Source organism: Lampetra planeri, chromosome 39, assembly GCF_965212315.1.
Source record: "Lampetra planeri chromosome 39, kcLamPlan1.2.h2, whole genome shotgun sequence".
Lineage (NCBI taxonomy): Eukaryota > Metazoa > Chordata > Hyperoartia > Petromyzontiformes > Petromyzontidae > Lampetra > Lampetra planeri.
Window position 1 is genome coordinate 3,381,279 of NC_136145.1, and position 22,252 is coordinate 3,403,530.

A 22,252-nucleotide genomic window follows, 5' to 3' on the forward strand; every position below is an offset into this window, starting at 1 on the left:
GAGGGTAGGAGGGGCTAGTGAGTGAGTGGGCAGGGCTAGTGAGAGAGTGGGTGGGGCTAGTGAGTGAGTGGGTGGGGCTAGTGAGAGAGTGGGAGGGGCTAGTGAGAGAGTGGGTGGGGCTAGCGAGAGAGTGGGTGGGGCTAGTGAGTGAGTGGGGCTAGTGAGAGAGTGGGAGGGGCTAGTGAGAGAGTGGGTGGGGTTAGTGAGAGAGTGGGAGGGGCTAGTGAGAGAATGGGTGGGGCTAGTGAGAGAGTGGGTGGGGCTAGTGAGTGGGTGGAGCTAGTGAGAGAGTGGGTGGGGCTAGTGAGTGGGTGGGGCTAGTGAGAGAGTGAGTGGGGCTAGTAAGTGAGTGGGCGGGGCTAGTGAGAGAGTGGGCGGGGCTAGTGAGTGGGTGGGGCTAGTGAGAGAGTGGGTGGGGCTAGTGAGAGAGTGGGCGGGGCTAGTGATTGAGTGGGCGGGGCTAGTGATTGAGTCGGCGGGGCTCACCGCGTGCGCCGGTTGAGCCTCCCAGAACGTTGGCAGCCTTCGTCCAGAATCGGAGCGACAAGCTTCTCGACCATAGGATGTGCAGTGACCAACCACACTTCACGAGAGACTGGGGGGCCCCTCGCCCACCGCCCGCCCCCCCACCCCGCCCACACCTCCCGGCAGCGTGAAGTTAATTTGTCGGGGCGAGAGAGTCGGTGTTTTCGTGGCGTGCGGCCACGTCTGACCACAGCCGCTGCGTGGCCTCCCGCCCCGTGGACCACAGCCGGCGCAGCCTCTCCCAGCCGGTGCGCGCCGTCGTCAGCAGGTAGTCGTCGTTCTCCGGGTGCTGCAGGATGGTGTAGCGAGCGAGCACCAGCGACTGGCAGAACCTGCGGTGGGCGGCGGGCGGGGGGGGGGGGGGTCGAATGTAAAGGTGCAGCCCTGCAAGTGCTCTCTTGGCGTCGCTGCTGGCCGCAAGGGGCCTCCGCTACACAGAGCCCTGGAGGAGCCCTCCTCTAGGGAGGGTGTTTTGACATTTTGACCGACATACCTGCATGCTGACCAGACGGACTTAGGAAGAGGTGGGTGTCAGCCACACTTTAATTCTAGATTTGAAGCTTTCGTGACTGCAAGGATTCATACTCTTAGTTCTTTCGGTAAAGTCACGTACTTAAAAAAATGAAATTAAAATTAATAAAAAAATCACGACGTTTCAGAGACAACACAAGCTTCCGTCTTCAGGTGAAATTGTCACAGCATTGATACAGATTTTTTGCTGTGACAGTTTCACCTGAAGACGGAAGCTTGTGTTGCCTCCGAAACGTCGTGATTTTTTTATTTTTTATTTTCATTTTTTTATTAATTTTTATTTCATTTTTTTTATTTACGTGATTTTACCGAAAGAACTAAGAGTATGAAGCCACACTTTACCCCACCACGATCGACTAACCCGTGGTGCACTCACACACACCGTAATACTGCTTGCTGGCTGGACAGAGGCGGTAGGGAGGATTTAAGAAGCTCACAGCGTTGCTTCTACTGCAACGCCGGCATATCGAACAAACCCAGCGATCACTGGACTGTAATTCAAATGTGCGAACCATTACACCCCCCCCCCCCCACACACTTTAGCAGCATCCCAAGCCAGCACCAGTTACTGGCAGAACCTACAGGCACCAATAGTTTTGTGGGGAGTGGGGAGGGGGTCCGATGCAAATGATCAACAAGGAAGCATTGGCCGTGGTATGTAGCTCGCATTCTCAGCCACCGTGTGACAAGCACCTTCAAGGATTGTGAAATACCAAATACTGCTGCACTGGGAAAGTGCAGGTAGCCACCTTTCAGCAACAACAGAAGGCCGTTGAGTTACGCTCCCAATGTCGAGCGGCTGAGTCTCAGCCAATCATCTTGGTCGGTCAAAACATAACACCTGGGTCTTTCTCATGACCTCCCACCAGCGAGACTTTAAAGACACTTCACGTGGCCTCGCTGTGCACCTAGCCTGGCATAATTGCACGGTCACGTCACTGCCACTGAGTGGCAAATGGCAGTGTTGATTCATGTATGTGTGTGTAAATGTATGCATGTGTGTGCGTGCGCGTATCTTACGCGGTGGTTAGGAATGATTCGCGTACTCCACTAGGAACCTGGTGACCCAGGTTCGATTCCCACTCACGGCCAACATCAGTGTCGAATATCTGAACCAGTCCTGGGCCTCACCTAGGTCGATTCAGCATTAAATGAGTACCTCATACGGCATGTAAATGTCAGCACTTTTGTGGTGCTGGCCACCCCACCCCCTCGTGCGCCATGCCAGCCTTAATAGGCGCTCGCTAACAGAACTCTGCACTTCCGATTAGCACGAGTAGCTACGTACGGTGTGAAAGAAGGTCAACATATACACTATGAGACCTCCTTTACCAGTGGCAAAATATAGTAGTAGGTTTTTACCCTTTCAACTGGTACAAAAACTGACACCTTTATACAAGGCATCATGTTTGCAATAACCACAACACAAGCAGTCAAAATGCAAACAAAAAGAAACAACTCTGATGATGATAATGATATGCACTGTCCTTGAAGTTGATTGGTCAACACCCGAGACAGCTTTTCTTAGAGCCTAGTCTCCATTGGTGTTGGACCAGATGACGCCAAAAGGCGTACAACTCAAAAACAGCGCACCATCAGAGTATTGAGAGCTCGGGGTAAGCATTTACACTATGAGACCTCCTTTACCAGTGGCAAAATATAGTAATAGGTTTTTACCCTTTCAACTGGTACAAAAACTGACACCTTTATACAAGGTGACACCTTTATACAAGGTGTCAGTTTTTGTACCAGTTGAAACAAGGTGACACCTTTATACAAGGTGTCAGTTTTTGTACCAGTTGAAAGGGTAAAAACCTATTACTAAGGTCAACATACATACATACTGCAGCACTGGAAAAGTGCAGGCATCTTAACGCCTGTTTTGTTGCCAGAAAAAAGGAGAAAAACCTATTATCGTATTTTGGTACTGGCAAAGGAGGTCCCATGATATACATACATGCACACATACTAGCTCCAACAGCCTGTGTAGGCTACGCGGGGGGTCATTGTGTCTGTGTATGTATGTGCACGCGTGCCAAACCTGGACGCCACCAGCCAGTAGACAGCTCCCCTCTCGTCCTCCGTCAGCGGCCGCACGCTCTCGTAGCCGGCCATTATGTGCCCGCCCACGTCCATGGGCCGCGAGCTCTCGATCATCATGTACATGACGGCCATGGCGATGTCGTACACGCAGTAGCCCTGCATCATGTCGTTGAAGTCCAAGACGCCCGACAGCTTGTACTGGGCCCCAGCGACATGCTCGCCCGTCTCCGACGACTGGACTGCGGGGGTCGGCCCCGTTTCTTCCACCAGGATGTTGTGGTCGTTGAGGTCTCCGTGAACGATACCTGGAGGCGGGCAGGCGCTATGTGAGTTAGGCCCCATGGCTTAAGACGTGCCCCAGAATTCTTGATTCTTTTTTTTTTATCTCGCAAGAGTCAAAATACCGACTTTTGAAACTGGTCCTCTCTGCCGCTGATGTTTGTTGTACATGGAACATCGCCACATCTGTCTAAACATTTACAGACAGCGGTGTATGTGTGTATGCCTGTTGAACTTCTTTTGCACTGTACGTAGCCAACTGTGCTAACCGGAGGCGTAGGGGGGAAGGACAACAAACTAAACACAGCGGTTCTCAAGAAATGAGTTTTCAATCTAGATTTAAAAGTGCAAAGCTCCAGTGGCTTCCTCATATCGGAAGGAAGAGCGTTCCAGACGGCCGCACAAGCGCATCTGAAAGCGTGCGATGCGGTGACCGTCTTTGTCCGATGGCTAGCCAACAGCCTCTGCTGTGAGGATGACCGAAGTTCGCGTGATGGTTTAGGCCACTTGCTTTTCAGGTCAGAGACACGGAGCCGGCACCGCTGAGAGCCTGGGTACGAATCGGGGTACCAGCCGCCCGCGATTGAACGGCCTTCTCAAGTGTGGCGAGTTGGTGGTCTCAACTTGCTCACCATCAATGGTTGCACGCAAACAAAAAACATCAAAGTAAATTGGGTTCTACACTTAAACTAGATTCGAAGCTTTCGTGACTGCAGGAATGATTCTTTGGTATTTTCGGTAAAGTCACGTGGAAAGAAATTTAATGAAATAATAATAGAATACGACATTTCGATTGCAACACAACGTTTCGATTGCAACACAAGCAACCATCATCAGGCAAAAATGAATGAGAAAACAAACATAGTAAACTTTAAAATATAATGTAATACAACACAGTCGGCCAACTCAAATTTAGCAATCTTTGGAGGAACGTAATCAACCAGGTGGGGTGTTGTCTGTTGTGTTGGCCGACTCTCTGTGTTGTATTGCATTATATTTCCAAGTTTACTATGTTTGTTTTCTCATTCATTTGTACCTGATGATGGTTGCATGTGTTACAATCGAAACGTCGTATTCTATTATTTAATTTAATTTCTTTCCACGTGACTTTACCGAAAGAACCAAAGAGGAATTCCACACTCAAATTGGCTAAACCCTAACTCGGAGAATTAAAATATCAGTTGGACTATCATGCGACGAACATTACTCTCATACGGTAGACTGAGTGGGCAAGTGCTGCCCCATACTACTACGCAAACCGGGTCACCACTCAGGGCTCTGAGAAGGAGCTCCGTGATATCCACACCTCCGGTGAGCATGGTTGGCTACGTACAGTGCGAAAGAAGTTCAACATACGTGACGACCAATCGGGTTTCAAGGTGGCCTGAACCGCCCCTCGCCCCCTAAGCGATGGGGCTACGTCCCGGGTGAAGCTGCGAGGCAAGCGTACATCTGGTGAACTTGTGCAGGTTGGGCTGGATCTCCTCGCGGAACTTGGCGATGACCTCCCTGACCAGACCCTGGTTGGGGTCGCCATCCAGAACGAACAGGTAGGCCTCGAGCAGGTGGGTGTTGGACAGGTTCCAGATGAAATCGTCTCTTTGCAGGAAGCGCAGGAACGGGTGCTCAAACTGCGCACACGTTTAAAAGACGAAGACGCCAAAATTAATTGAAACAATTCTAGATTTGAAGCTTTCGTGACTGCAAGGATTCATACTCTTAGGTTTTTCGGTAAAGTCACGTAGGTAAAAATGTAATTAAAATTAATCTGGCTGTGACGGTCCCACCTGATGACGGAGACTTGTGTTGCCTCCGAAACGTCGTGATTTTTTAAATCCTTTATATTAAGTTCACTTGCTTGCTTGCTTGCGCGCTTACGACCGTGCAAATCTTTCGGTCGTTTTTTAACCCATTTCCCGTGATCCAATCGAACTGACATTTTGCACACAGACTCGTTGTGCGTGACAATTAATTTTCGTGAAAATTTTTTTCCAAATTTTTACACTTTTTAGGAAATTGTTTTTATATTTAATTACCAATTGCTTAATGGTGGCAGGCAATCATCTGACCCATAGGTGGCAGCCATCTCAAGCCAAAGGACGAGAGGACTCTAGCCGCCACGCATATAAAGGATTTATAGTGAAAAACTTAGTTTTTACGGGTTAATTTTTTATTATTTTATTTTTATTAATTTTAATTTAATTTTTACCTACGTGACTTTACCGAAAAAACTAAGAGTTTAATGGAAACAACATCAACAGCGACAACGACAACGCTCGTGGCTGAAGCTGCATTGATCGATGGGTTAGTGTGTACCAATTTAACCGTGCTAACAACCGTCGGTTCGATGAATTGTCACGATACACGACTCAATAGATTATACTTCGTCTCATTTGTACCGTCTCGTGTTCGCTGTGTTTCTATGCTTTTTTTTACCTGCCTTGGACGCACTGTCCCGTTCCGAGTCTCGTTTGTTTCACCTCGTTTATACCGGGGGTCTCATTTGTCTTACCTGTGTTGTACGTTGTGTCTGCCTCAGTTGTACTCTCGTACGTGTGTAGTGTTTATCCCACTCATACTCTCTCATTTGTACTGCCACCGTGCCGTCTGTTCTGCGCGTTTCGTTTGTACTGCCTTAATTCGTAACTTCTATTCTTCTTACTGTCTCCTGCGTGCTGTTGGCTTCCTACCCCTGTTCAACGCCACGGGATGAACGCCTCTTATTTCAGGGCACGTGGATGAGACGCAATCCAAGTGACTTTAGAACTAGTTCGATGATATTCTTGGTTCTTTCGGTAAAGTCACGTAGAAGGGAAATAAGAAAATAAGAAAAATGTTGTTTTATATTTTTATTATTTTATTGTTTCCCTTCTACGTGACTTTACCAAAAGAACCAAGAAGATGAATCCCTGCAGTCACGAAAGCTTTAAATAAAAATTTAGTTATATGATATCGCCTTCCACGGGCTATTCTTTTCTGTGAGAGTTACGAATAAACACGTCTTCATATGATGACGTGACACCAGTAAACACACAACTGGGATATAACTTATTGTACGTGGCTCCTGCTAAGATTGTCGCAGTATGGGGGGCGACGATCGCTACGCGTTTCCCACCTCCGATTAGCGCCGTTGGCTACGTACGATGCGAAAGAAATTCAACGTACGTACGTACATTCAGGTAACTTGCGAGTCTTTTTTTTGCCTTTTTACTTTGGTGAATATTCTCACGTCACGTGTCAAGAGACGCGTCGTGACGCACCCCCTCAGTGCTCGTGGGCTCGTACCTGCTGCAGGGCTTGGTGGATGCTTGCTGCCAGCTTGCCCACCTGGTAGTACAGGCTGCCGTCAGCCAGCACCGTAGACAGCGGCACGCCGGGCAGGTACGTGAGCAGCCGCACGTTGAACTCCTTCTCACCTTCGCCGCAGTCTGAGAATTCACAATAAGCCGTCGCCACCGAGGTCGATGGGTCAAGAGGTCACCACCTCCTACGCATTTCACAAGTAGTACTAATCACATACCTGCATTTCCCATAAATATGCTAAATTCCTCTTGATATGCAAATTATTTTGTCAAGGCGCCCTTCCCCCCTTCCAACCCAGCTTAAATATACGCTCCAAGCGTGGTGGTGTTTCATTCAGACGCTGTCTCCCCGACAGACCTGGTCTTCACCTGAGGACGGCTGCTTGCGTTGTGGCCGAAACGTCGTGAGAATTATTTTATTATGTTAAATTTTTATTATTTTATCATTTCCCTTCTACGTGACTTTACCGAAAGAACCAAGAAGATGAGTCTGAGAATTCACAATAAGCAGTCGCCACCGAGGTCGAGAGGTCAAGAGGTCACCACGGTTAGTGCAATCTCATCGTTGCTTCCTTTCTCTGGATCCTACAGCTGTTTGGAAGCTCAGATCTGACCCTCCGAGGTCTGGCCCAAGTTTCTTATCTGGATTGAGATATTTTTCTTGCCACGAAGATGACCGGTCCTTACAATCTCACTCATCACCACCACTACCATCTGGCTTTAGATCTTCTCCGTGGTTGCTGACCGATGGGTGCCACTTCCGGATGACTCAGGGCGCTTGGGCCACTGAGATCCTTGTTTGGAGTTCAGGATTCGGCCGCCCGCGATTAAACGGGGCTCTCAAGCGAAGTGAGTCGATGGTCTCGTCCCGGTCACCCACGACTAAAACCCATCGCATTCTATTCGAGTATTCACTTAAGTTGGCTAAATTCTATTCCTGTCAGTTTGATTGTTAGGTGAGAAACATTTTTCCGTGGAGGGTGAGTTCGGAATGAGCTACCGCCCCCCCCCACCCTTCCCCACCTCGTGTGCGGACTCGATGTCACTGGAAGGGATTGCACAAGTAGATCTGCGGACGTCTGCTCCCGTTGTCTAGCGCGGGGCGCATCGCGCCACTCGGCGAGAGTTTCTGAACGGCCAAAAAAATTGCCGAGAACGTAAACGGGACGAAACGCACACAGTAGGAGGTCATCGATTATCTGGCGCCTTCGGGGGGGGGGGGGGGGGGGGGGGGGGCGCCGGATGATCAAAAACTCCGGATAATCGCTGATCATTATTTTAAAAAAAAACTTCTTTTTGCATTTTATTGCATGACGTAATTTTTTTAGGTGTTTTCTGTTTTTATTTGTCTTTTAAATTTGTTTACGATATGAAATCGGCATGAATAAACAAGCAAATAGACAAAGAAGCATCCTACTTTTAAAAGTGACTGTATTTACTGTGCCGTACTTACGACTCCAATCGAGAAGACTCTGCATGGGGTGATGTATATACGTGCACCATTTTCATTGTTTGAGCTGTATGTAGTGTATAACGTACTGTATATATTTAACACTGAAACCAATCGTGGTGCCGATCGCCGGACCTGCTAACAGCCTTTCGAGCGGTTTTGCCGGATCGACCCCAGGACCGGCCCGGATAATGTTGGAAACAGCGGGATAATCAATGGTCACCTATGTGATGATAAAAAACAGTTTGCGTGCGCTTGAGGATAGCATCCACACGTGGGCCGGGTCGTTGCATCTCACCGATGCGCTGCAGGGACATGAGGTCTCCGTGTACGGTGAGTCGAACCGTCTGCGTGGGGAAGCCCCCGTCCCTCAGGAACATCATCACCCGCGTATGCACCTCCAGCACCTCCTGCGGACATTGAGGGTGGCGAGCCGCCGGATGGTGAAGGTGAAACGTCAGCACGGTTGGCTACGTACGGTGCGAAAGAAGTTCAACATACTCCATAAACATAACAGCATACGTACGACACGTACAACGCATTCCAACCCTGTGATAACAGACTCGTCAAGACCGGAAACAAAACAATATAATAACGCACACGGTAGGCTGATGTCTAATCATTCCGATTACTGCTACGCGTGTTTACGCAAGAAAGCCTCACCGAGTCTCAAGACTCCTTTAAACAACAACAGGGTCCTGTTATAGGCGACGTTTCGGGCAATCAACCTTCACAGCAAATCGGCCAGAGATGTAGAGTCCACCAACGAAGTTATTTGATATGAAACTAAACTGAAGCTAAGGGGCCGGCCATAAATGACGTCACGCGATTTTGGACGATTTTTGACCCCCCCCTCGTCACACGGCGTCACAAAAAGTCAGACCCCCTTCAAATATGACGTCACAAAGCTCTGCCCCCCCTCCCAAAAAAAAAACATGCTTCAAATCGCTTTAAACTATTGTCATTGTAGTGCGTATTTAATGTGGCGCTGCACTCTGATGTTGTAGGAGAAAACATTTATTAAAAAGTCTATTTAATTGAGTAGAACGTGTTGTCTATATTTATTTAAAGCTGCGCATTTTGATGTGACGTCATATTTCTCAACCCCCCCCCCCCCCTCAAATGTTTCGATTTAAAGCTTTCGTGACTGCAGGGATTCATCTTCTTGGTTCTTTCGGTAAAGTCACGTAGAAGGGAAATAATAAAATAATAAAAATAAAACATCATTAAATAATTCTCACGACGTTTCGGCCACAACGCAAGCAGCCGTCTTCAGGTGAGAATTATTTTATTATGTTTTATTTTTTTTATTATTTTCCTTCTACGAAAGAACCAAGAAGATGAATCCCTGCAGTCACGAAAGCCCCCCCCCCTCGTCACACATCGTCACAAATGTCTGACCCGCCCCCGCCCCCTAGGTGCGTGACGTCATTTATGGACGGCCCCTAAACTCATTGTTATTTTACCAGGTAAGGCCTCACTTAATCTGTACAGCTCTTTCCGCAGAAGATATTTGCCAACAAATGATAGCTCAACTCAGTGGAAATGTGTAGCAGCCAAAATACTCTAAAGGTGTTATTCTTTGGTTCTTTCGGTTAAGTCACGTCTAAAGATAAAATAATCAATTAAATAATAGCATATTACGACGTTTCGATTGCAACACAAGCAATCGTCATCAGGCATACAAGAAATAGCAACAAAAATCTAACTAGAAAACTATAGACAGACATACAACCAGACAGACATCACAAGGACACACAGAGAGAGAACACATCGGCACAAAGAGAGAGGTCGTTTCTGTGACGGGGCCTTAAATATAGAGAGAGGGAGGGGGCAGATAAAAAATTAGCATATCAATGCTAATTGCTTGTGTTGCAATCGAAACGTCGTAATATGCTATTATTTAAATTATTATTTTATCTTTAGACGTGACTTAACCGAAAGAACCAAAAAATAATTCCTGCAGTCACGAAAGCTCCAAAATTAAGACTCTAAAGGTGTGTTAGAACATGCAAATCTTCAGGGGTCAGGCGAGAGCAGGGGTCGGCAACCAAAATAACAAGAAGAGCCATTCATTTCCAATTCGGTACAAAATTCAGTATTTCAAGAGCCGCAATGCATCTATGTACATACGTACATATCGTCAAGAAGCAGCCCGCAAAGAGCCGCATGCGGCTCCGGAGCCGTAGGCTGCCGACCCCTGGCCGCTAGAGGGATCGAACCCACGACCTCCGGCACACCAGGCGGGGACGTCCACGTGTCCAAAACAATTCAGTTGCGTCCAGCCACGTTGCGCGACGCTTCGCTGTAAGAGCGAAGCAGCGAGAGAGAGTCTCCCCCTTGTGGTCCTGCGTCGTTAATTGCTTTCATTGGTTTCATGGCTTTATTTTGGTGATTTCGAAAAGTGTATTGGTTTAGCCATGATAATTGTTTTTTTTTACCCTTCTATCTGGCAACAAAACTGACACCTTTTTACAAGGAGTCATGTTTGCATAGACCGCAATACCTGCAGTCATAATGCAAACAAAAGACATAACTCTGATAATGTATGCACTGTCCTTGAAGTTGATTGGTCCACACCCGAGACAGCTTTCCTTAGAGCCTAGTCTCACATGGGTTGGACCAGATGACGCCTTTTGGCGTTATCAGAGTTATGTCTTTTGTTTGTATTATGACTGCAGGTATTGCGGTCTATGCAAACATGACTCCTTGTAAAAAGGTGTCAGTTTTGTTGCCAGATAGAAGGGTAAAAAAACAATTATCATATTTTTACTGGCAAATGAGGTTCCTATAGTGTAGATGGTTTGGCCATGTTTGTTTGTTGTAGTACAGAGTTAGACTGATGGCCTTAATCTAAGTTGTCTTGTGGTTGTTGTTGTTTGACTTCCATCCCACTGGGATTTTTGCACACAGCGTTGGTGTACGGTGATTTTTTTCTGCAATATTTTGTTGTCTTTTCTTGGATTTTCAGTTTGCACTCAGTCACATATTCACTTTAAGATGTTTTTTGTTCATGTTTTTGTTTGTTGCGGTTGCACCCGATTCAAGAGCCGAATGGCTCACAGGGCTATACCTAATCAATGAACTTGAGCTTGACAAGCGTACCCCTCCCTCTCTCTCCGCCCCCGCCCCCCTCTCTCTATTTAAGGCCTCGACACAGAGACGTGGTTTCTCTGTGTGCCGATGTACGTGTCTCTCTCTCTATGTATCTCTGTGATATCTGTCTCTGCTTGTGTGTCTGCCTATATGTCTCTGGTTCTGTGTTTGATCTCTCTCTCTCAAATTTAGCATTCTCAGGAAGAACGTAATCAACCAGGTAGGGTGTTGACTGTTATGTTATCCGACTCTCTGTTGTATTACATTACATTTCTAAGTATACTAGATTTGTCTTCTTGGTTCTTTCGGTAAAGTCACGTAGAATGGAAATAATAAAATAATAAAAATAAAACATAATAAAATACAATTCTCACGACGTTTCGGCCACAACGCAAGCAGCCGTTCTCAGGCGGAGAACAGGTCTGTCGAGAAGACAGCGTCTGAATGACACGCCCCAGGCTTGGAGCGACTATTTATATTAATGTTGAACTTCTTTCGCGCCATACGTAGCCAACTGCGCTGCGGTGGTGGTGGTGGTGGTGGAGAGCGACCCCCCCACCACCTCCGCCCCACCTGATTGCGGCTCTCCCTGCTGTTGGTGACCTTGAGGACCCACTCGACGCCGTCGCTCGTAGCGGCGCGGAAGTTCTGGTCGTCGTAGCTGTCCAGGGGCGCCAGGCGCTCCACGCCGAGGCCGTAGAGGCGCGCGATCAGCTCCGTCGCCTGCCCCTCGTCCAGCCTCGGCTTGGCGAGCTCCGCTGTGGAGCTCATGGTGTTCGCCTGCCCCTCTTGCCCACGATGCTGCAGCAGGAGAAGACAGGGGCAGCAGCAGGAGGGGGCAAGGGGCAGCAGCAGCAGCAGGGGACAGATTTCAGCACGGACCGCTCGAGACCACAACTTCCATGCATTCTAGATCTGAAGCTTTCGTGACTGCAAGGATTCATACTCTTAGGTTTTTTCGGTAAAGTCACGTAGGTAAAAAATTAAATTAAAATTAATAAAAGTAATAAAATCACGACGTTTCGGATGCAGAAAATCTGGCTGTGACGGTCCCACCTGATGACGAAGACTTGTGTTGCCTCCGAAACGTCGTGATTTATTATTTTATTTTATTTCCATCATTACGTTCATTAACTTTTAATTGAATTTTTTACCTACGTGACTTTACCGAAACAACCTAAGAGTATGAAGCTGAATTGTGTGGAGTCGCGTCGTGTTATTTCATGGCTGCAGCCGAGGCTTGCCTGGGCCACGATCCCTGGCTCTCTGTTTTTTTACGATCAGTGGAAACAAGAAGATTGCTCGGTGTAGTCGGCACTTTGCTTCGTTCATCATTTCGTAATTTTTTTTTACTTTGCTTTATGTAAACCCCCACCTCTCGCTCACTCTCTCTCTCGGTCACTCTCTCGCTCACTCTTGTTCTGCACGCAGCCCTTTTCGCCGTACGTTAACAAATAAGGGCAGCCAGGGGTACGGTACGTCAGCGGAGGGCTCGAACAATGTGGACTCAACAACGATTACAACGCATTCTGCTGCACCCAACACAAGCATCGTTCATCCTTTACCTGTCGAGATGGGTTTTTGTTTGTGTGTGCGTGTGTCTGTTTGTTGTTCAAGAGATGATGTTCCGCGAGAGAGAGAGACGGCGAGAGAGAGAGAGCGGTTCCGCCGGAAAGGCGCTGGCTGCCTTTGCCTGGGTGGAGGAGGTCAAAGGTCGGAGAGTTGCTAGGTGGGTGGGGGCAGTGCCGGACTAAGCTCGTGCGAGGCCTATAGCACATGTTGTTATAAAGGGGCCATGAATATAAAAAACACATTAATATTAAAACACATTTTTTTTTTACTTGCATAGTAAAGTAATTGTATTTTTTTCATTTGCTATACGCCCAGATAATACGACAAATCGCTCACCTTAAACACGCAGTCGTTCATAAAAGTTTAAGGCAGTATAGTACTATAGTAATAGAGCAAGTGCAGAATCACTGCACCGGAATTGAAATCTTGAAAGCATTCAGCGCGGAACCCTTGAAAGTGCGGGGCCCGTAGCTTCATATGTAGTAGCTACTACTGCTACTACATATGTAGTAGCTACTACTGCTACTACATATGTAGTAGCTACTACTGCTACTACATATGTAGTAGCTACTACTGCTACTACATATGTAGTAGCTACTACTGCCACTACATATGTAGTAGCTACTACTGCTACTACATATGTAGTAGCCAGAGGTGTGGACTCGAGTCATGTGACTTGGACTCGAGTCAGACTCGAGTCATGAATTTGATGACTTGCGACTCGACTTGGACTTGCATAACAATGACTTTGTCCCACCTATGAGATGTGGACTCGAGTCATGTGACTTGGACTCGAGTCAGACTCGAGTCATGAATTTGATGACTTGCGACTCGACTTGGACTTGCATAACAATGACTTTGTCCCACCTCTGGTAGTAGCTACTACTACTACATATGTAGAAGCTACTACTGCTACATATGTAGTAGCTACTACTGCTACATATGTATGAGCTACTCCTGCTACATATGTAGTAGCCACCACTGCTACATATGTAGTAGCTACTACTGCTACATATGTAGTAGCTACTACTGCTACATATGTAGTAGCTACTACTGCTACATATGTAGTAGCTACTACTACTACATATGTAGCTAATTTTTGCTACGAGGATAATCCGGCACTGTGGGTGGGGGTTGAATTCCGGATGAATGATTCGCGGTTGGGAATTGCGTCCGGTGTTGATCCAAAGGATGTTTATAAAACATTCACATCAGTGCTCACAACGTTCATCTTTCAAAGTCTCATCGCAAGGGAGAAACACAAATAGACACTCACCACTAGCACACTCACCACTAGTACACTCACCACTAGCACACGCACCACTACACTCACCACTAGTACACTCACCACCACTACACTCACCACTAGCACACTCACCACTAGCACACTCACCACCACTACACTCACCACTAGCACACTCACCACTAGCACACTCACCACCACTACACTCACCACTAGCACACTCACCACTAGCACACTCACCACCACTACACTCACCACTAGCACACTCACCACTAGCACACTCACCACCACTACACTCACCACTAGCACACTCACCACTAGCACACTCACCACTACACTCACCACTAGCACACTCACCACCACTACACTCACCACTAGCACACTCACCACTAGCACACTCACCACCACTACACTCACCACTAGCACACTCACCACTAGCACACTCACCACTACACTCACCACTAGTACACTCACCACCACTACACTCACCACTAGCACACTCACCACTAGCACACTCACCACTACACTCACCACTAGTACACTCACCACCACTACACTCACCACTAGCACACTCACCACTAGCACACTCACCACTAGCACACTCATCACTAGTACACTCACCACTAGCACACTCATCAGCACACTCGCCACTAGTACACTCACCACTAGTACACTCACCACTAGCACACTCACCACTAGTACACTCACCACTAGCACACTCACCACTAGTACACTCACCACTAGCACACTCACCACTAGTACACTCACCACTAGCACACTCACCACTAGTACACTCACCACTAGCACACTCATCAGCACACTCACCACTAGTACACTCACCACCACTACACTCACCACTAGCACACTCGCCACTAGTACACTCACCACTAGCACACTCACCACTAGTACACTCACCACTAGCACACTCATCAGCACACTCGCCACTAGTACACTCACCACTAGTACACTCACCACTAGCACACTCACCACTAGCACACTCACCACTAGCACACTCACCACTAGCACACTCACCACTAGTACACTCACCACCAGCACACTCACCACTAGCACACTCACCACTAGCACACTCACCACGAGCACACTCACCACTAGCACACTCACCACTAGCACACTCACCACTAGCACACTCACCACTAGTACACTCACTAGTACACTCACCACCAGTACACTCACCACTAGCACACTCACCACCAGCACACTCACCAGTACACTCACCACTAGCACACTCACCACTAGCACACTCATCAGCACACTCACCACTAGTACACTCACCACTAGCACACTCACCACTAGCACACTCACCACTAGCACACTCACCACTAGCACACTCACCACTAGTACACTCACCACTACACTCACCACTACACTCACCACTACACTCACCACTAGCACACTCACCACCAGCACACTCACCACTAGCACACTCACCACTAGTACACTCAGCACCACTACACTCACCACTAGTACACTCACCACTACACTCACCACTAGTACACTCACTAGTACACTCACCACCAGTACACTCATCACTAGCACACTCACCACCAGCACACTCACCACTACACTCACCACTAGCACACTCACCACTAGCACACTCATCAGCACACTCACCACTAGCACACTCACCACTAGCACACTCACCACTAGTACACTCACCATTAGTACACTCACCACCACTACACTCACCACTAGCACACTCACCACTAGTACACTCACCACTACACTCACCACTAGTACACTCACCACCACTACACTCACCACTAGTACACTTACCACTAGTACACTCACCACTAGTACACTCACCACTACACTCACCACTAGTACACTCACCACTAGTACACTCACCACTACACTCACCACCCCTACACTCACCACTAGTACACTCACCATTAGTACACTCACCACCACTACACTCACTACTAGTACACTCACCACTACACTCACCACCACTACACTCACCACTAGTACACTCACCACTACACTCACCACTAGTACACTCACCACTACACTCACCATTAGTACACTCACCACCACTACACTCCGCACTGGTACACTCACCACTAGTACACTCACCACTACACTCACCACTACACTCACCACTAGTACACTCACCACTACACTCACCACTACACTCACCACTAGTACACTCACCACTAGTACACTCACCACTACACTCACCACTAGCACACTCACCACCAGCACACTCACCACTACACTCACCACTAGCACACTCACCACTAGCACACTCATCAGCACACTCACCACTAGTACACTCACCACTAGCACACTCACCACCAGCACACTCACCACTAGCACACTCACCACCACTACACTCACCACTAGCACACTCACCACTACACTCACCACTAGTACACTCACTAGTACACTCACCACCAGTACACTCACCACTAGCACACTCACCACCAGCACACTCACCACTACACTCACCACTAGCACACTCACCACTAGCACACTCATCAGCACACTCACCACTAGTACACTCACCACTAGCACACTCACCACTAGCACACTCACCACTAGTACACTCACCATTAGTACACTCACCACCACTACACTCACCACTAGCACACTCACCACTAGTACACTCAGCACCACTACACTCACCACTAGTACACTCACCACTACACTCACCACTAGTACACTCACCACCACTACACTCACCACTAGTACACTTACCACTAGTACACTCACCACTAGTACACTCACCACTACACTCACCACTAGTACACTCACCACTAGTACACTCACCACTACACTCACCACCCCTACACTCACCACTAGTACACTCACCATTAGTACACTCACCACCACTACACTCACCACTAGTACACTCACCACTACACTCACCACCACTACACTCACCACTAGTACACTCACCACTACACTCACCACTAGTACACTCACCACTACACTCACCATTAGTACACTCACCACCACTACACTCCGCACTGGTACACTCACCACTAGTACACTCACCACTACACTCACCACTACACTCACCACTAGTACACTCACCACTACACTCACCACTACACTCACCACTAGTACACTCACCACTAGTACACTCACCACTACACTCACCACTACACTCACCACTAGCACACTCACCACTACACTCACCACTGGTACACTCACCACTAGTACACTCACCACTAAACTCACCACTAGCACACTCACCACTACACTCACCACTACACTCACCACTAGTACACTCACCACTAAACTCACCACTAGCACACTCACCACTACACTCACCACTACACTCACCACTACACTGGTCGGCAGGGGCTCTACGGGGGCGGTGGGGTAGACGACTGCCCCCACGCTCACCACGCCAAAGCTGTCAACCCCTTATCAGTGCCCTACCTTATTGCAGACCAATGCAGACTTTATTGGTCACCCCGTGCCCTCTTATAAATCTCAACGTTCATCCTACAAAGTCCCATCACAAGGGAGAAACGCAAACAAATATAAAAAAAATGTTGCCCGTATTGAAACAGCTGTACGCCATGTGGACCTGAAAACTCAATTTCCGTTTACAAGAATTTCGGGTAAACCGTTTGGGTTGACACAGTATGCATTTAGAAAGACGCGTTTAGATTATTTAGATCCTTTGGCTGCTATAAATTTGCACCAAAAGCGCACAACGGTGCCGAGATGTTAACTACCTCGCCTGGATTACAGGAGGTCGTGGCTTCGATCCCAACCCTGACGCCTGCTGTATATTTAGAATTCGCATGTTCTTCCCATGGTCGCGAGGATTTTTCTCCGGGTCCTCCGATCTTGCCCTCCACATTTAGAATCAACACGCATTGAGAGTATTTGGCTGCAATACATTTTCCACGTGATAAGCCACTTCATTGAGCTGTCATTTGTGGCCAGGTTGCTTCTGAAAAAGAAGCTAATAGGTCAGTGGGGCCTTACCGGCGAAAATAAAATAGTTTAATTTTACTCTTGGGTTTTTTTCGGTAAAGTCACGTAGTTAAAAGTAAATAACAAAAATAAATAATAAAAATAGAAATAATAATAGAAATAAAATAATAAATCACGAAGTTTCGGAGGCAACACAAGTCTCCGTCATCAGGTGGGACCGTCACAGCTAAAATTTACAGCAGTCACGAAAGCTTAAAATCTAGAATTTAATTTTACTCTTTGGTTGTTTCGGTAAAGTCACGCATAAAGAAAAAATAAATTAAATAATAGCATACGACGTTTCGATCAACACAAGCAATCATCATCAGGTACAAATGAAAGAGAAAACAAAGCTAGTAAACTTAGAAATACAATGCAATACAACACAGAGAGTCAGCTAACACAACAGTCAACACCCGACCTGGTTGTTTAGTTTAGTTTCATTTGTATATATTTTTGGTCAGTGATTTGTTTGTGCATTGCTTCTTGTTGTTACCTTCTCACCCCCCACCCCTACAGGAGATGTATGGCAAAAAGAGCTTCATAGCTCATCGGATTCCTCCAGAATAAATATTCTGATTCCGACATTCGTCGTGTCGGACTGCGCGCACGCACGTGGCAAGCCGATTCGTTCTCGAAGCCAATCCCTCGAACCAACAGCGCGGGTCGCGACAACGCCGCTGCGCGATCAATCACCGCAGCATAAGTCGAGGCCCCAACGGCAGAGAGGTTGGAGGCAGAGGTCGCAACCGGGTACCCGATACCCGTACCCTATCCGATACCCGGCTACCCGTACCCGGCCGTACCCGGCCGGGTACGGGTACCCGTTTGCGACCCTGGTGCGGCCGGGTACGGGTACGGGTAAGGAATCAAAACCCGTTTGCGACCTCTGGTTGGAGGGCCCCCCAAAACAAACAGCCGTGATGTGCAATCAGGAGCTCCGTGCGGTGCACGTACACAATTGGCGTTGTACAGCTGTGTGCTCTGTGTATTTATGAGTCGACAACTCACGTTTAGAGACGCTTATGTAAAGCCGGGCATCTATTAGAGGGAGATGAGCTCAGCTTACACACATTCTCAGCGTTTTATTTGCAAAGGTTGTTTTTTTTTAATATGTGCCACTGCCGATTCTGCAAATACCCAGGTGACATTTAATGAGAGCCAGAGCAGGTGACTGGGCGACTCGGAGATTACGGATAACTGAGCCGCCACTGCTGAGACCTGGGTTTGATACTCTTAGTTCTTTCGGTAAAGTCACGTAGGTAAAAAATGAAATTAAAATTAATAAAAATAAAATAAAAATCACGACGTTTCGGAGGCAACACAAGTCTCCGTCATCAGTTGGGACCGTCACAGCCAGATTTGCTGCATCATTTGATTTCATTTGACTCCAGGTTTTGACCGCCCATGATTCAAGACTACGGGTGCCGCGGTACCGAGATGCTAACTACCTCGCCCGGTATGCAAGAAGTGGTATGTTGAATCCTGACGCCTGTTTTATGTTCTTTCCGTGGTCGCGTGGACTTTTCTCCGGGTGCTCCGGTTTTTTCCCTCCACGTTTAGAAACGTGCATTTCGAGTATTTGGCTGCTATACATTTCCACATGATATAAGGCACTTCAACTGGGCTATCGTTTGTGGCCCGGTCGCTTCTGAAAAAAAGCTAGATAAAAAATAGATTATAGTTTTTTTTGTCATGTACATTATTTAGGGTCTCTCACGTTTCCTTTTAAGGCCACAGCGTTCGTTATCCACGAATGTGTTGCGTTCGTGTTTCGTTATTTGTCTACTTGCACCAATGCCAACGCAGCAACAGCAGCATCGCCAAGATAATTTGTTAAGATTCTTGAAAACGCAAATGAATGTCAATTACCATTGTGTCTGGCCTTCGTATGCTCACGAAAGGGGGCCACTTGAACGGGTGTAATCCGATGCAGGCGTCCCAGCTCTCCTCAAGTGAGGGGTTGATAATTGTTTGCTCACTTCTCGATTTTTATTATAATTATTTTATAATTGAAAAAAATAATTTGTATCGACAGAACAGCTCCACTTCAGATTGCATGAAATGTTCGAATAGAATGAGCAGAGAGCCACGCGAGAATATTCTGCTCTCGCCAAGGTTATTCCCAGCGACGTGAGAATATATTTCTCCAAATTAGGATTGGAGAAAATGTAATGACGACTTGGACGCACTTGTCTTGAGATGGTTTCTTTATTAAGGAGCCACGTGCCCACACTCGGGACAGACGGAGACCCCCACTGCAACAGCCCCGAGTCTCCCGCGCATCTCCCTTTTATATACGGTCCGAGGCCACGCCCCCATTCCCGAACTTTCTCTTTGTTTCTAGACCGCTCGCTCCACCAGCAGACTCCACCGTCCTCTTCCGTCACCTGCCAACACTCCTATTCTCGATCATTTCCGTAGCCACCAGTCCATTCGTACTGCAGGCTGACTCCCCTGTCATTACCTCCCGTGGCCACTAGTCCACTCACACCGCAGGCTGACTCTCTTGTCATTACCTCCCGTGGCCACCAGTCCGCTCGCACCATAGGTTGACTCCCCTGTCGTTATCTCCCGTGTCCACTAGTCCACTCACACCGTAGGCTGACTTCCCTGTCATTACCTCCCGTGGCCACTAGTCCACTCACACCGTAGGCTGACTCCCCTGTCATTACCTCCCGTGGCCACTAGTCCACTCACACCGTAGGCTGACGCCCCTGTCATTACCTCCTGTGGCCACTAGACCACTCACACCGTAGGCTGACGCCCCTGTCATTAAACAAATAAAGGCATAAAATATGAAGGGGGAAGGAGCGATTTGCCCGTTTTAGAGTGGTTGGTTTACACCCCCAGTCGTCGTGGCAACCGCGCGATGCTGACGAACGACAGGAAATTATTGAAGAAGTCAACGACGCGGGAGCTGTCAGGTTGGGCTCAAGATACAAAAACAAATCCACGAGTAACACAAAAGTTGTTGCACAACAAGTTCGCTCAAATTAAGGAAATCGTCGTCGGAGGGACCCAATGTGAAAAAAAGACAAAGATCCCCCGTATAGCCTTTACAGAGTGTTGGGGCAAGTGCTGTTATCGAGTAGCCACTTATAAAGGCGAGAACTGCACACGAGGAGGTGGGTGACCAGCACCACGCCCGGCCGCCTTCGTCTCCCCAGCGGCGATGTTTACACACAGCACCAGCCACTCATTTGAAGCCGAGTCGACCTAGGGGAGGCCCAGGACCGGTACAGATAATCGTCACAAGTGTTGGCCGTGAGCGGGAATCAAACTCGGGTCGCTGGGTTCGTAGCGCAGCGTAGCGCTAATCGCGGTGGGAGGAAGCTCTTCATCCAGCAGTGGATTGACACCCGGATATAAACTATGATCATACGAGATGGGAAATGCAAAGTTTTACTCGCTGGCTGGGTGCCTGGGGTGCGGGGGGGAGGAGCGACGGACGGTCATGTCCAATGAATGTTCAGGATGATAACTTTATCTTCTTGGTTCTTTCGGTAAAGTCACGTAGAAGGGAAGTAATAAAATAAAAAAAATAAAACATAATAAAAATTATATAATAATATAATAATATTTTTATGTTTTATTAAAATAAAAAAAATAAAACAATAAAAATTATATAATAATATAATAATATTATTATGTTTTATTTTTATTATTTTATCACTTCCCTTCTACGTGACTTTACCGAAAGAACCAAGAAGATGAATCCCTGCAGTCACGAAAGCTTTAAATCGAAATGATAACTTTGCTTTAAGAAACGTGATTCTTTAATAATGAACGGCACCTTCGTGGACACACAGCTGAATTAATCGGCTGCCAGAGTAAACGGCGGGTCATCCGCTGCTTTTCTGCCAGCGCCGATGCTGCAGCCCATTGCATCGACTCAACGGACGTCTGGAACGTTCTTCTTGCCCGATATTAGCAGGTGCGTAACTAGCGCTGGGGGGGGGCAGGGGGTGCCTTGCCCCCCCCTTCCCCGCTCCACCCCCCTCTCCCCCTCCCCTCGGTGGCTACGAGACGGGGCCCCCCTTGACAACCGCCATGTGATATGTTTTCAACAACAGTGTCAAAGAAAGAACGCAGACGCATGTAATGATGATGTTAGGCGAGAGGAGGCGCGATGTGGAATCGCGCCTTGGTGCCACCGTGCGAGACAAATGGAATATCGAGGCCCCAGCTGACCGATGATGTCCGCACCCTCTGAGTTGATGTAGTCACTTCGCCACTGGAGCTATGCACTTTGAA

The 22,252-nt window shown here is 47.8% G+C and overlaps 1 protein-coding gene across 1 annotated transcript; it reads right to left on the reverse strand.

Annotated features, from left to right (window-relative positions):
* Window positions 1-640: 640 nt before the first annotated feature.
* Window positions 641-12,941, reverse strand: HYKK (hydroxylysine kinase). Its single transcript, XM_078612605.1, has 7 exons — window positions 12,792-12,941; window positions 11,800-12,027; window positions 8,429-8,540; window positions 6,664-6,806; window positions 4,829-5,009; window positions 3,098-3,404; window positions 641-857 (listed from the first exon to the last, which is right to left on the reverse strand). Exons 2-7 carry the CDS (start codon window positions 11,995-11,997, stop codon window positions 659-661), a joined length of 1,140 nt encoding a protein of 379 aa, XP_078468731.1. The 5' UTR covers window positions 11,998-12,027; window positions 12,792-12,941; the 3' UTR covers window positions 641-658.
* Between the last annotated feature and the right edge of the window lie 9,311 nt (window positions 12,942-22,252).